The sequence below is a fragment of the Protomyctophum parallelum genome (assembly GCF_964188405.1).
Source record: "Protomyctophum parallelum genome assembly, chromosome: 16".
NCBI classification, from domain to species: domain Eukaryota; kingdom Metazoa; phylum Chordata; class Actinopteri; order Myctophiformes; family Myctophidae; genus Protomyctophum; species Protomyctophum parallelum.
The window spans coordinates 30,967,282-30,983,683 of record NC_139711.1 but is presented as its reverse complement, the minus strand read 5'-3'; the positions used below and the strand labels follow the sequence as shown (position 1 = coordinate 30,983,683).

The 16,402-nt window shown below is 40.2% G+C and overlaps 3 protein-coding genes across 3 annotated transcripts; all 3 read right to left on the bottom strand.

The window, feature by feature from the left end:
- Nucleotides 1–125: 125 nt before the first annotated feature.
- LOC310873731 (protocadherin alpha-6-like) lies at nt 126–7,882 on the bottom strand (the record flags this gene model as incomplete). The annotated part of the gene is made up of 4 exons (XM_083786283.1): nt 126–221; nt 650–2,947; nt 4,921–4,941; nt 5,507–7,882. 4 exons carry the CDS (start codon nt 7,880–7,882, stop codon nt 126–128), a joined length of 4,791 nt encoding a protein of 1,596 aa, XP_083642409.1.
- Nucleotides 7,883–10,599: 2,717 nt separating this feature from the next.
- Nucleotides 10,600–12,018, bottom strand: LOC310873730 (FAS-associated factor 1-like; the record flags this gene model as incomplete). Its single annotated transcript, XM_083786282.1, has 1 exon — nt 10,600–12,018. The coding sequence occupies one exon, from the start codon at nt 12,016–12,018 to the stop codon at nt 10,600–10,602; it is 1,419 nt and encodes a 472-aa protein (XP_083642408.1).
- Nucleotides 12,019–13,945: 1,927 nt separating this feature from the next.
- Nucleotides 13,946–16,356, bottom strand: LOC310872947 (protocadherin alpha-8-like; the record flags this gene model as incomplete). The annotated part of the gene is made up of 1 exon (XM_083785163.1): nt 13,946–16,356. Exon 1 carries the CDS (start codon nt 16,334–16,336, stop codon nt 13,946–13,948), a length of 2,391 nt encoding a protein of 796 aa, XP_083641289.1. The 5' UTR covers nt 16,337–16,356.
- Between the last annotated feature and the right edge of the window lie 46 nt (nt 16,357–16,402).

Below are 16,402 nucleotides of genomic sequence, written 5' to 3'. Positions count from 1 at the left end.
CCAAAAGTGACTGATTTCGTCAAACAATCCAATTACAGTATAAAGACAAATACGATAAAGAAAAAAATTATTGTACAAATAGCAAATAGATCCAGCTACTGTCCGTTGTCATCAGGTCTGGTTCTCTATAACAAAGCCTCGAACCGCCCAGTATCTCTTTGAATCTGGGAGGAGCCTCGAGCCTCTAAACGGGAGGTCTGAAAGTAGGCTAACGGTCTACACTGTCCCCACGTGGAGATTTGAAATAATGACATTTGCATCAATAAATAAGAATACACATATCAACCAGACGTTTTACTACTCAATTTGATATTAGTTTAACGCATGCACACGCACACGCACACACACACACACACACACACACACACACACACACACACACACACACACACACACACACACACACACACACACACACACACACACACACACACACACACACACACACACACACACACACACACACACACACACACACAACCAAATCGGGTTGTTACACAATGACAAACTGAACATGATTGTACAGGTGAAAATGCGCAGACAAGTTTCAGCACCACGGACAGCACAACATATCATGATGCTAGGACTATAACCCACAAATGACAAATCCGAGCGTACAATACTTTGATCAATATTGTGAATATCTTACCTTTTCTTTGTTCGGTAATGTTTGGGTCATATACGTGTCCCCTCCATTAATACTAATCAGTTCTGCATCTACAGGTGGAAAAGGTGCGGGATATACCATTACGTCACTCTTCAGTGTGTCAGAGCTGAAACACACGTCATACTGCTGAGTAGATTTAGAGTAAGACCAGCTCCCGTCAGGATGGGTGGTGATCATTGGGGCTCCATACCTACTGAAATCGCTGTCTGTCCTGTGGCATTTGACAGCTATTAAACTGATGAGGCTCAGTAGGAAGATCATTGAAACTGATGCGATGGCGATCAGTAAATATAGGTTTAAATCAGAGAAGCTCTCCTCCTTCATAGGCAGGTGTCTGAATGGAGTCTGAATGTCTCCTGTATTTTCAACCACGACTACATCAATAGACACAGTAGCTGACAGGGAAGGTTCTCCATTATCAGAAACTAACACCACCAATGGGTGAGTTTTCAGATCATTGTCACTCATTCGCCTCTTAGTCCTGATTTCTCCAGTGCTGGTTCCAATTCGAAAGAGGTTATTTCCCTTTGGCTCACTGATGTGATAAGAAAGCAATGCATTGTAACCAGAGTCTGCATCCACAGCCCTGATCTTGGCCACAAAGTATCCAGCTTCAGCAGAATAAGGAATGCTCTCACTGTTAACAGAGCCGTGTTCAGAATAGGGTGCAAGGATCCCAGGATTGTTATCATTTTCATCCAGGATAAAAACGTTCACAGTCACGTTGCTGCTGAGAGGAGGGACACCAGAGTCTGTGGCCTGAACTTTAAACTGAAATGTTGTCATCTCTTCATAGTTAAAAGCCTGCAGACTGACTAAATCTCCTGTCTCCGAATTTACATTTACCATGGTCACTAACGGAATGTTATTTTGAGAACTATTGACGACTGAGTATGTTACTTTTGCATTTTCATCTGCATCAGGGTCTCCTGCTGTTATCTTATATATAACGTCTCCGATGTGACCATTCTCTTTCACGTGAATATTAATCACTGGTTCTGAGAAATAAGGGGCGTTGTCGTTGACATCAGAAACTTCAACCGTGATGTGACTGGTGCTAGAGAGAGGCGGAGTCCCTTCATCAGTAGCCACGATAGTGACGTTATAATTAGGTGTAGTTTCCCTGTCGAGAGGTCCGTTCACTAGTAGCGAATAATAGTTTTTATAATTTGACTTGAGCTTAAATGGAGCTGTTCCAACAAGCTTACAATTTGTAACACCATTTTTGCCTCCATCTTTATCAGTAACAGTCAATAAAGCAACAACTGTTTCAAGCTCAGCGTCCTCTTTGACGGGACTCATTAGTGATGTTATTGATATTTTTGGAACATTATCGTTTATGTCAATAACCTCGACTAGTATTTTACAATGAGAACTGCGAGAGGGAGTGCCTTTATCTTTAGCTTGAACACGAATTTCATATGCACTGTTCAATTCGTAATCAACATTTCCTTTAATGGCAATAACTCCTGTTTTTGTATCAATTGCGAAAACATGACCTGCACCCACACTTTCTCGTCCACTAAAAGAATAGTCTATCTCACTGTTAAGTCCTTCATCTACGTCAGTTGCATTTAGATGAATCACTGTGGTTCCCAGCGGGGAGTTCTCATATACACGCGCCTTGTATAGAGGTTTACTGAAATTAGGGATATTATCATTTGCATCCAGGACATTTATAGTAACAAGTAATGTACCAGTTCTAACTGGTTTACCTCCATCTACTGCGGTTAGTGTTAGATAAATAGCAGGCTGTTTCTCTCGATCTAAGGTTTTCTGCAACACTAACTCAGCAGATACGCTCTGCTCTCCACCGCTCTGTACATCGAGGGTAAAATGTTCATTTGCACTGAGCTTGTAGGTCTTCAGTGTATTAATGCCAGCATCCGCATCAACAGCCACTGGTAAAGGATAGCGCTCACCGGGAAAAGATATCTCCGATATATTGAGAATATGCATTTTCTCAAGAAACAAAGGCATGTTGTCATTAATGTCTAACACGTTAACTTCAATGCGATGGAGCTGCATAGGGTTGTTCAATATAGCTTCTATATTCAAAGAGCACTTCAGCGTATTCGAGCAATTAAGCTCCTCTCGGTCTATTCTCTCGTTTACAAGCAGAGTGCCAGTTTTCAAATTAGCCTCAAAATATTTCTTACTGTACCCTGAAACAATCCGGAGATCTCTGGACCCTAGCTCTTCATTATTCATGTTCAAATCTTTGGCGAGATTCCCAACAACCGTCCCTTTGTCCACTTCCTCGGAGATGGAATACGATATCTGGGCCGTAGACCATCGACAAAGACATATTAACGAAAAACATAGAATCCCGAAATATTCCCATTGCTCAGGCACAGGCATGCTTGAAGTAAAACGGGAATGGATATCCAGTAAATGATCCTCTATAGCCACCCAACATGGGGAAAACTCGTCCAATACTGTTTACAAGTCTAACGACTACTTCATTTGTGTCTCTCTTTTCACAATGCACACGGGGGCTGATGACGCTTTTCTTTTTTTCATGGACGAAGGAGGGACTGAGATGAATTTATTCTGCGGTCTCCAGCGACACCACTTGTTAATTTCGCTATACTGCACAGTTAACTGCACAGTGAACAGTGACATGATTGCTGAAGAAAAATGCCCCTAGTCCCTATACTAAAATCATTTAATAGGATTAAATACATTTGAAAGGGGAAAAAATATACCAAAGCGATTAAATAGTTAAACAATGCAATCAACGCAACTAGTCCATGAACCTTTCTGTACGACATGAATGAACATTGTTATTGTTATTTATTTGTTATTATTAGTGGGGAGGGGGGGGGGATCCAGATAGCTTTGTGCTTTTATATTAATGCAGTATAAGAAAGGTAACTAACTCAATAGTGTTGTATGGCCACAATCATATCCACTATTATAGTAAACAACAAGTAGAGGTTAAGGTAATAAAATCAATTATTTTTCAGGGTGTAAAGGATAGATGGGCGCTGGATATATGGTGTAAACCAAAGCTCCGCACATACTGTGAGATAAAACAGGTCTACGAGACAGAAAACTATGTACAGTATAATATGTCAAAGAAAAAACGATCCTTGTGTGCCCAAATTAGAGCTGGCATACTTGGTCTGCATATTGAGACAGGTAGATATGTAGGCACGGTGGAGGAGGATAGACTATGTAGTCTGTGTGATCTAAAGCAAATCGAAAATGAAATGCATTTTGTTTTTTATTGTCCATTCTACAACTCCATTAGGGAGAGACCTTTTAATAAGATAGACCCAAACCATGAATTTGTATGGTTGGAGGACTTCGAGAGACTGAAGCGCCTGTTTCAAAAGTACACTTTTTCATTTGCCTCATTCCTTGAGGAGGAGGGCCATTTACATGTAAAATGGCCTTGTTATGATTGTTTTCGTTTTATTTTATTTTATTTGTTTTGTTTTCTTTGTTTGTTTGTTCTAATAATTTACAAATATGTATGAACAGGAAGTGTCAGTTGTATTCAGTGTATTCTGTGAAATGTGTCATATAATCCCATATGGGATGGGCCAAAGTGACACGAAAATAAACATTTCATTCATTCATTCATATCAGAACCACGGATAGCGCATCACCTTCTACGCTGAACACGAAGCCATATAGTTCAGCATCTTATTGGCTTATTACGAAGAGGGGATACTATTCAATTAAATCACTGAACCAGTGGTTCAACCACTGATATTAAAGTGAAAGAACAAGCATTAATGAAAATAAAAAACAACGTATAGAAAATGGAATTAAATGCTGATGGAGTTATTGAAAGTTAATGCTCAAAATGGCATATATAACATTTTAATGAATAAGGAAAGTAACACTAATTTGTCTTGCAACTTTTCTGTACCCTGTACCCTAGCATCACTGCGTGCGTGGATATCAATCTGCCTGGGCCAATATGCATTGAAAAGGCAGATTGAAGGCTGGCTACCAGGCTACCTTTTCTTTTAAATAGATTGTATGTCGTGACAAGAGTGTTAAATAACAACCACGCTAACTACAAACCAAAATACAGACAGAGAAGAACAAAAGAGAATGGAAAGCAATATAGTATAAAACGTGAAGCTGCTGAAGTTGCTTGTAAGCTGCCCTTTATAACTAATTGTGTTTTGTTTTGTTTGTCTATATAAAATGACAAGGCACAAATACAAATACATGTCAGCACCATGGACAGCACCTCGAAGATAAAATCATTCTACATAATCATGATACCCTACCCTCATGCCAACGAAGATACCCTGCATGCCACATCAATACAATATACAAGAGGGGATATTCGTAAGTTCAACAATGATTGACAATGTGTATAGAGTCACCATAGGCATTAGTCCAACATTAAAGTGAAAGGAGCATTTTGTGTGGAAAAATGGACAGCGCGATGGACAGCGTTTAGATTCAATGACTGTGTTGTCAAGCAGTGGTATTACGTCACGTTTTTTTCTAATCATGAAATTGCTGTTTAACAATGACATGGCATAAATTAACCCCTTGAACCCTAGCATATCTATTCTTTGAACAACATTCAGCATTATTGCAGATCTAAAAGCACAAAAACACGCCACATTCATTTTTGAGCTTGCAGATTTTTCAGTGAAGGCCAACCTCAGTGAACCAAATACTCGTTTGGTTTAAGTGGTCAAATTAGCACGACAGTTCAAATCTAAATCTAGACATTATTACGGTCATTAAAAAGGTCAGGAAGGTGTTCAGAGTCAACACCGTTAAGACCATACAATTAAATGGAAAGCGATTTGTTTATACACACAAAGGGTTATTTGAGTTAGAATTTGAAACACATCTTACCGTTTCTTTACTGGGCAATGTCTGAGTCCGACTAAAAGTGTCACCTCCATTAATACTAATAAGTTCAGCATCTCCAGGGGGAAACTGTGCAGGGAAAACTACTACGTCACTCTTCAGTGTGTCTGAGCTGAAACACACGTCATACTGCTGTGATTTAGAGTAAGACCAGCTCCCGTCCGGATGGGTGGTGATCATTGGAGCGCCATACCTGCTGAAATCGCTGTCTGTCCTGTGGCATTTGACAGCTATTAAACTGATGAGGCTCAGTAGGAAGATCACTGACACTGATGCAATAGCGATCAGTAAATACAGGTTTAAATCAGAGAAACTCTCGTCCTTTATTGGCTCGTGTCTAAATGTTGTCTGCATGTCTCCTGTGTTTTCAACCACCACTACATCAATAGACACAGTAGCTGACAAGGAGGGTTCTCCGTTATCACAAACTAACACCACTAACGGGTGAGTTTTCAGGTCATTGTCACTCATTCGCCTCTTAGTCCTGATTTCCCCGGTGCTGGTTCCAATTCTAAAGAGGTTATTTCCCTTGGGCTCTGAGATGCGGTAAGAAAGCAGTGCATTGTAACCAGAGTCTGCATCTACAGCTCTGATCTTGGCCACAAAGTATCCAGCTTCAGCAGAATAAGGAATGTTCTCACTGTTAACAGAGCCATGTTCAGAATAGGGCGCAATAATCCCGGGACTGTTGTCATTCTCATCCAGGATAAAAACATTCACAGTCACGTTACTACTGAGAGGAGGAATACCAGAGTCCGTGGCCTGAACTTTAAACTGGAACGTTTTTAATTCTTCATAGTTAAAACCCTGCAAGCTGACTATATCTCCTGTCTCCGAATTTATATTTACCATTGAAGATAGTGCGGCGCTTTTAGGAGAATTATGAATTAGTGAATATGATGCCTTTGCGTTGTCATGTAAATCTGCATCAACCGCGGTCAGTGTATAAACAACAGCACCAATCGGACTATTCTCCTTTAAATAGACATTAATAACATTTTCAGGGAAACGAGGAGGGTTGTCATTTACGTCAGAAACGTCAACCGTAATAACGCTGGTCCCGAAGAGAGGCGGGGTTCCTTCATCAGTGGCCGTGATGGTAATATTGTACTGAGAAGTGATCTCTCTGTCAAGCGGTCCATCAACTAATAAAGAATAGTAATTTTTGTAATTAGATTTCAATTTAAAAGGCACAGAGCCAACGATCTTGCAGTTTGTGATGCCGTTTTTGCCTCCATCATGGTCAGTTATAGTTACCAAAGCGACAACTGTACCTATTTCAGCGTCTTCTTTCACTGGACTCATAAGTGATGACACGGCTATTTCTGGGGAATTATCATTTATATCAACGACTTCTATTAGAACTTTACCATGCGCACTGCGAGGTGGTGTGCCTTTGTCTGTTGATTGGACACGAATTTCGTACGCTTGGTTTTTCTCATAGTCGATATTTCCCTTGACTGAAATTTCACCAGTTTCTTCATTTAAAGAAAATGTATCATCAGGGTTAAAACGTCCTCCTTTCTGAAAAGAGTATACAAGTTGACTATTGACGCCATCATCTAAGTCAGTAGCACTCAGTGTCAATACTATCGAGCCAGTAATGGCATTTTCTATTACCTGGACTTTATAGAGAGGTTTGCTAAACAAAGGGGAATTGTCATTTACATCAATTACATTCACGATTATCTGTAATGTCCCTGATTTAGGTGGTTTGCCTCCATCTACAGCCGTTAATGTTAGTTTAATAGCAGCCTGTTTCTCTCGGTCTAAAGGTTTCTGCAACACTAACTCAGCAGAAACACTCTGCTCTCCACCGCTCTGTACATCAACTGAGAAATATTCATTGGGGCTCAGCTTGTAGCTTTTTATCGTATTACTGCCTATATCTGCATCATGAGCTAACGGCAGAGGATACCTCTCCCCGGTATATGACGACTCATACATATCAATTGAATTTACGTCTTCAAAAAATGTTGGCGAATTGTCATTGATATCAACAATGTTTACTTCAATACGATGGAGGCTACGAGGATTACTCACTATAGCCTCGATATTTAAAGAGCACTTTACCGTATCCGGACACAGGTCTTCTCGATCTAACCTCTCGTTAACGTACAAAAACCCAGTTTTCAAATCAGTCTGAAAGTACGTATTTTTATATGTCGAATCAATCCGAAGATTCCTTGATTCAAGTTCCTGTACATTGAGGTTTAAGTCTTTAGCGAGGTTTCCCACGACTGTGCCTTTGTCCACCTCCTCTGAAATTGAGTATGATATCTGAGCCACAGACCAGTCACAGTAACAAAGCAGGGCGACAAACAAAATCCCCAAATTACTCCTTTGATCCCGAGTAGCCATCGTTAGTTCAAACATCCACACCAAAAGAGCCGACTCCACGTATAATCACCTCTGTTGGTGAAACATTTCCGGAAAATGAAATAGATAACCAATACACCCGAAGTTACCCCGCTAAGGCTCCTTTCGACTGTTTCTTCTTTACACAAAGCATTACTGGGTGATGACGCTATTCTTAAATCATTAAAGGAGGAGGGGTTCTTGAGATGCCCATGCTGTGGTCTCTAGCGACACCACGTGCACATGTGTCATACAATTCTAAACTGACTCCACGGCAGATTATTAAAGCCCAGAAATTTGTCTTTTAGCAATTAAGTAAACATAGGGGTGACATTACCATTATAAAGGTTTTTATTACAGTGGACAATGAATGGGCATTACACTATACTGTATATAGTTAGAATATTGGTTTACATTGAGGTAATAATTATAATGGTCTCTTCTGCCCAACTGTTCAGAGAAAAAATAATATCTACAGTATACTGACATAGGCTACAACCATATCAGGACCATGGACAGCGCATCGACTTTGATTATGCATTCGGCAACGGACCCCATACAGTTGATATTGTTTTTAGTCTCATGGGATCGCAATATACACAGTAGAATCCATAGTGCTAATGTAACACAGACACCGGTAAATGTAATGTAACCAAATGAACCCACACTGTCAGAGTGTAACTGTAAGGGCTGTAACTCCAAGGAGCCCTGGGGGTACCCGGACCCCACTTTGAGCACCACTTGTAAGGATAACAGATTGTTTCAATGTGTATAAATTCTAAAACTGTCTATTTTGGAATAACATAATCCTTGAAAATATAAAAGGAAGTCAACTTTTCAGCACCATGGACAGCGTTAGTCAGTAAAGCCACTGCAGCCTGTTATAAGTCCTGAAATGGTTGTTTACACTATAGTGAATCATGATTTTTAATTCACGACAATTCATTAATGACACCTTGTTTGATAGTAAAGCACGCACGCGCGCACACACACACACACACACACACACACACACACACACACACACACACACACACACACACACACACACACACACACACACACACACACACACACACACACACACACACACACACACACACACACACACACACAAACAAAGCTGGGCATATAGGAGGGGCGCCCCTAAAAAACTAACCATGACCGGAAAAAGGAAATTGACAGATTCAAGTGGAAGTTATAAGTGGATATCTATAGTAAATAATGTTAAGATCAATGCATGCATTTAGTAAAATAAATGCACTTGCTCTGGGGAAATAAGACCAAGAAGCTCTTACCTTCTCTTTATTGGGTTTATTGACCAAAAGTGTCCCCTCCATTGACTTATGAGTTCAGCATTCAGGAAACTGTGCAGGGAAAACTAATTCATTTGTTGGGCCTTATGAATCAGTGATGGAATGAGTCGGATGTTGTACTTTTTAAAATTTTAGTCAATGTGGTAGACATACCAGACTAGAAATACAAATTAAGTCATTCATTAAAAATGACGCATGTAAAAGTATTATATATATATTTATAATATTATATATATATATATTTATATATATTCTCAAGTTATTCTCAAGTTATTGGCTGTTGATGGTGATGTAACTAAGGTACGTTTGTAGGTTGGTAAGGTCAATAACGGGTCTAAAGGATTTAGAACAGCAGTTACATTAGTTACCGCGCCTGCGGCACACTGCCTGCGCACAAGTAGGCCACAAGTTGGCACCTCGAGAAAGTGCATTTCTAGTTATTATTATTATTATTACAACTACTATACTAGTTAATGTACAGCTGATGGACATTATATTACCTGGTACCTATTAACATGCAGGTTTGTTTATTTGTTTGTACATTTGTCTGTTTGTGTTTAATTTTTTTGAGGGGCGCTAGCCCCTCCTATATACAGGTTTAATGTTTGTTTTTAGTTCAATGTTTGTTTTAAAACGCCATTGACAGTGAAGAGAAATTAATGTCTGTTTTGTCCATAACACTTCACACGGGTGTGATTTATTTTTCAACTGGTGGTCTGTGGACCACTGGTCGCCCATGAAGGTCGTGATCTTGAAGGTATTACATGTGATCTGTGACTATGAATTATTTAATGCAGGAACTTTTTGAAGACGAAGGTGAGGACGCACATTCTGCCGGCATGAGATGAGGTATGATGATGTACGATGATAAGAGTGCCGCTCACTTGACACGGTTGTGATTTTTATTGTTTTGTTTGTTTGCTTGCTTGCTTGAGCTTAATTTCCATTACTTATTATTAGTATTCTGCCTGTGACATCATGTGGGTCAATACATTACCATTAACTAGCGAGCTCGAGCCCACATTGTTTCTTCAGGAACAGTATTTTCTTAGTTTAATAATTTACATTTTTTAGCTTTTTGCAAATGCATTTCTCTGAGAAACACTGTACAACTCAACGACCAGAAGTCACACCGTGCACCATTCCTAGAAATCACACCAACAGGTAAGAAAAAAACCTAATCTTAACCCTACCCAACACAACAGTGGTCCTCAGATTGAATCTTATCAGGATGGCGGTATAACAATCAGCTGAAAACCCCTATTTTGTGCAAAAAAAGCATGTTCCAAAAAAACAGCTTTGTGTTTGAATGTGGTGGTGGGAGTAGAAGTGTGCTCGTGTAGTGTATTTTGGTCTCTGTCTGCATTGTGTGTGCACCTCATTCATAAACCACAAACTCTCTAGCTACTCTTTAGCTTCCAGGAACAGTGTCTCCTGAGGAAACAATTTGGCCTCCAGCAGAGTGGACCCTGGATCCAATTCGGTGATATTTCTACGGGGGAAGGTGGTGAGTAGTTTGAACTCCTGAAAGGGGTATCCCTTGGACGCCACAAAGTCAAAGAGGACCTGCAGCTTCCAACTGCCCAGGAAACGCCTTTCCAGGAACTCGCCAAGCGGCGTGCGGATACGTAGCTTGCTAATTGGTTCTCCTTGCTCCTCGATGGGCTCTGGCAATAGTGCATGTTCCAGTGACAAGCGGATGGCCTCCTTATTGTCCTCCTGCTCCTTTCTCTCCTGCCCCAGACGAACTTGCTCGGCCTCCTCTCTCTCCTGCTCTTCTCTCTTCTTACGATCTGCATCTAGAGATAGGCGGTATGCTTCATCTTGTTCTCTCTTCATCATCTCCCTCGCTTCACGATCATCCTCATCTTGTTGGTGTGCTGTGAGGACTTCCTTTGCTCCCATTAAGCTCATCATCAGCTCGTCCACTGACATGTTGCCCTGAATAACATTTAAAACTTCATTTGAGGTGCGCTTGCCCATAATTATGATAAGCAGGGGGAATTGGTCTGTCTTATACATCCGTATAGTCTGTGCCACAACATTACCAAAGTGTCTTGTGCACATGGTCAGTAGTCTTGCTTTATTGGATTCTTTTGTGAGGTCCCAGGCCCATGTTATAAAGTTCTGATTCAGATAAGAGACAATGGAATTGGCACACATCACCTGGGAGCAGTAGATGTTGCTTTGGACACTGTCATCGTTGTGGAGGTAGATGGCCAGCAGTTTTCTGTCTCTATTTTTTCTGGAGAAGGCCTCTCGAGATGCGGACTCCAAAGAACCAATGTAGAACCTTGGATGGACCTCACCATACCTTGTCAAGAATTCAGCAGTAAAGTGCAATAATGCTTCATCTTCATTTTCACTGTGATCTGGCATCATGGGTTTCTTTCGCAGTCTGAACATATCAGACTCATCCACCCTGAACACTGAAGGGTCGTCAAAGTCATCTCCCTCTCCCTCACTGTCAGTGCTGCTCACTGGAGCTGCACCTCCTCTAGCTGCCTCAGATACCTCTGAATGTCTATGGGATCCGTACAGGGTGGAGTGGCTTGACTCTCTAGAGAAGTTATTTGGCAAGAACCCATTCGATTGGCTATGTTGTCCGTACAGGGTGGGCTGGCTTGCCTCTCTAGAGAAGTTATTTAGCAGGATCCCATTCTCCTGTGGTATCACACCGTTCATAGCTGCCGCTAAATCCCAGTTATTGAGTTCTAGCAGATTGATGGCCTCTGCAATGTTGTCTATTCCAGTGCAAGCCTGAAAGTCAGCCAAAATCATTTCTCGGTCCTTGTGGCCAGTGTGGCAGGTATTGGAGGCCATGGCAATGAATGGCTAAACCTTGTTCTTTGTGCACCGTATGTAGATCTCACAGGTTTACAAAATCACAAATATAAAGTAAAATGTTCACTTCAGTTGGCTTCTAACACTTCTTTGGCGATAATAGTCTTCACAAATCCATCATTACACAGACATTAACACAGACAGAAGGACACTGATTGTATCCTCCTTTATATATTCAGTAGTGATGTCACTGTGATGTCAGGAGCATTGCTATTGATATATCTCCATACTCTGTTCTTACAATAAATGCACAAAATCTCTGTAAGTATACATACAGGATATGTCTGTGTACATCTGAAGTTCACGTATCTTGGAAACCATCCAACCGACTGACTTCAAACGTGATGCGTGCGTATTCTGTTAAGTTTGACTGGCATCTCCAGGCACTTTTTGCTTTCCTGATTTCATTATGAGGTCAAGTATTTTCATTGACTTTCATTATGCTTTCCTTTAATGTTTAATTTGACTTTGTGGGAAGTAAATTAAAAACATTCAACTTTGCCAATCTTCTTGTTTGGACGCCGTGACAATAGTATAATTTGCCTACTCACTCTGTGTCTCAGAGGAGGGCAGTTCAGAAACCTGTCTACCAGTGACATCATTATTATGACAACCTTTTGTTATCATAATTGTTTGTATTATGATTAATGCAAGAGCAATGACTTCTGTTTCTATGCTCTTGGATTATTAAAACTATATAATAATTAAAAACAATAAATCTTACCAAACCTGCCTACCGATGGTTTCACTGTACTGCTCACAGTCCTCATTTGAGACACAAACCAAATAGACAGAAATGGTGCCATCATATAATGAGCATTAGTGAGGACCAATGTTCAAAATGGGTAAAGTGGGCCTCCAAAACCTGGTGTATGGATCGTAGTGCCCATTGTTCCCTCTCAGAGACACTGTCCGGACATATTGTTCCCCAGTAACACCCCAGCAGACATGGCAAGAGTTCACAGTGGATCTCCTACACCTTAATTAAAAAAAGAAATTCCATTCCAATTCACGAAGAAAGTACACCCAAATCTTTGCAAAAAATAATTAAGTTAAAATGAAGAGAATACAAAGCTCTCCTCTGTCTATCTGAAATAAATGCTCTGAGAAACCATATTAAAGACAGACCCTATGGCTATATGGGAGCCTCCAAAGTGAACACCAATGTGTCATCATCTGAACTCTGTCATCACATGGGAAGTTGATGTACAGAATCACAAAATACAACTGGCCAAATGACCTTGTCACATTACTGAAAACAGCTACTCATCAGAGAATATGTCGGTTACATCCAAAGCGAACTACACCTGCTACAAACAGAGAATATTGATGCAACTCAGAGCCACAAATTGCAGCAATTTCTATTCACTCACAGTGCTGTGACGTATATAATGCAAAGAAGACTATAACTTTTTTTAAATAATGCATTTAAACGAGGCTGATCTATGCTATGTGTTATATTCCAAGTGGTACATGTATTAAAAATCACACTCAGCCAATCAAATCTTCACATTCCGTGCTGCAAACACACAAACACAAAGGACAGGACAGACTCAAAAATACATACTAAGCATACTAAACATAAAGGTGAAATTTCAAGCAATCAAAATGAGTATTGATTGCTGAAAAATGAGTCACACAACACTTAATCCCCCGTAATGTGTATATTGTCTGGGAATACATACAATTCACTAACATGGTATGGTAAAATTCCAAGATTGCAGGAGGACAGATATGAGTATTTCCATTTGATGCCATAACAATCAAGTGGCATTGTGTTTTGTCAACTGGGAAATTAAATAAGCAACAACTATACACACTTATGTTCAAAATAAATTAACTTCATGAATGCAGTTCTTGGAAAAGAAAAAGAAGACAAATAGATAGCAGATAGCTTGTATATATTTCATATTCTTACCTTCTCTGTATTGGGTAATGTTTGAGTACAGCTAAACGTATCCCCTCCATTAATGCTGATCAGTTCAGCATCTACAGCTGGAAAAGGAGCAGGAAAAACAACTACGTCGCTCTTCAGTGTGTCTGAACTGAAACACACGTCATATTGCTGAGTAGATTTAGAGTAAGACCAGCTCCCGTCAGGATGGGTGGTGATCATTGGGGCGCCATATCTACTGAAATTGCTGTCTGTCCTGTGGCATTTGACAGCTATCAAACTGACGAGGCTCAGTAAAAAGATCACTGACACTGATGCAATGGCAATCAGCAAATACATGTTTAAATCAGAGAAGCTCTCATCCTTCATCGGTACGTGTCTGAATTGTGTCTGGATGTCTCCTGTACTTTCCACCACCACTACATCAATAGACACAGAAGATGACAGGGAGGGTTCTCCGTTATCAGAAACCAACACCACTAATGGGTGAGTTTTCAGGTCATTGTCACCCATTCGTCTTTTAGTTCTTATTTCTCCAGTGCTGGTCCCAATTCTGAAAAGATTGTTGCCTTTGGGCTCGGCTATGTGGTAAGAAAGCAGTGCGTTATAGCCAGAATCTGCGTCTACAGCCCTAATCTTTGCCACAAAGTATCCTGCCTCCGCAGAATAAGGAATGTTCTCACTGTTAACAGATCCGTGTTCAGAATAAGGAGGGAGAATCCCGGGACTGTTGTCATTCTCATCCAGGATAAAAACATTCACAGTAACGTTGCTGCTCAGAGGAGGAACACCAGAGTCTGTGGCCTGAACTTTGAACTGAAACGTTTTTAGTTCCTCATAGTTGAAAGATTGCAAGCTGACTATATCACCTGTGCCTGAGTTTATGTTTACCATTGTAGAAAGTGGCAGAGAGTTACTATTACTGTCTGAAATTGAAAAGGTCAATTCGCCATTTTGGTCAACATCAGCATCTACTGCAGACACGGTTTTAATAATTGCTCCTACAAGACTGTTCTCTTTCAAATAAACATTAATGGTTGGCTCTGAGAAAAGAGGTGCATTATCATTGACATCAGAAATGTATACGTTTACAATACTGATGCTGGATAGTGGTGGCGTTCCGTCATCAGTAGCTACAATAGTGACATTGTAATAAGCAATACTCTCTCTGTCAATGGGACCATTAACTACCAATGAATAATAGTTTTTATAGTTGGTTTCTAATTTAAACGGGACATCATTTGTGATAATAGCTTTTACAAAACCATTCTTACCACCATCTTTGTCTAACACAGACACGAGAGCAATAGCAGTACCTAATTTTGCATCCTCCCTTACTGTGCTCAGTAGTGATGTCACTGTGATTTCAGGGGCATTGTCATTGACGTCTATCACCTCTACCAATATTTTACAGTGAGTAGACATCGGAGGCTGGCCTTTGTCACTAGCCTGTGCATGAATCTCAAAAGCAGCATTTTCTTCATAGTCGATTTTACCTTTGACTAAAATGGTACCTGTTTTAGTATTTATTTCAAATATGTCTAAAATGTGATTTTGTCCTTTACTCCGAAAAGAGTATTCTATTTCACTATTTATACCCTCATCCACATCTGTAGCATTCAGAACAATCACTGTTTCTCCTGGTGCCAAATTCTCAGAAATTTGAATTTTGTACAACTGTCTGGTGAAAACAGGAGGGTTGTCATTATTATCTAAAACATTAACAATTACTTGTGATGTTCCCGACTTAGGCGGATTTCCTCCGTCTAATGCAGTCAACGTCAGTTTAATAACGGGCTGTTTCTCTCGATCTAATGCTTTCTGCAGCACCAACTCAGCAGATACACTGTCATCGCCTTTGTGTACTTCCAAAGAAAAATAATCATTTGGACTGAGCTTGTATGAATTAATACTGTTCCTGCCAACATCCAAATCTGATGCCTCTATTAGTCCAAATTTTGCTCCCGCCAAAGTGCTTTCTGCGATATTAAGAGACTGTAATCTCTCAGAGAAAACAGGTGAATTGTCATTCACATCTAATATGTTGATCTCTAAACGATAAAGCTTCAGCGGATCGTTTATTACAGCTTCTACGTTTACAGTGCATTTCAAAGCCTTCGCACACAGCTCCTCTCTGTCTATTCTCTCACTGACATATAGAACACCGGTTTTTAGATTTACTTCGAAATATTTTCTCTTTGATCCAGTAACAACTTGAAACATACGATTTTCCAAATCCTGCACATTGAGATTGAGATCCTTAGCGATATTTCCAACTGAAGTCCCCGGGGTTACTTCCTCAGAGATGGAATAGGACAGCTGTCCATACACATATTCCCAGTAACAACACAGCAGTAAAAGCAAAATACAAGTCACTGAGCTCCTCCTAATCAGTAAAAACATAATGCATCCGTCGTGAAAAAAGCATATATCCAAATTGAATAGAAATGTGAAAAGTAGCCAGGCTAC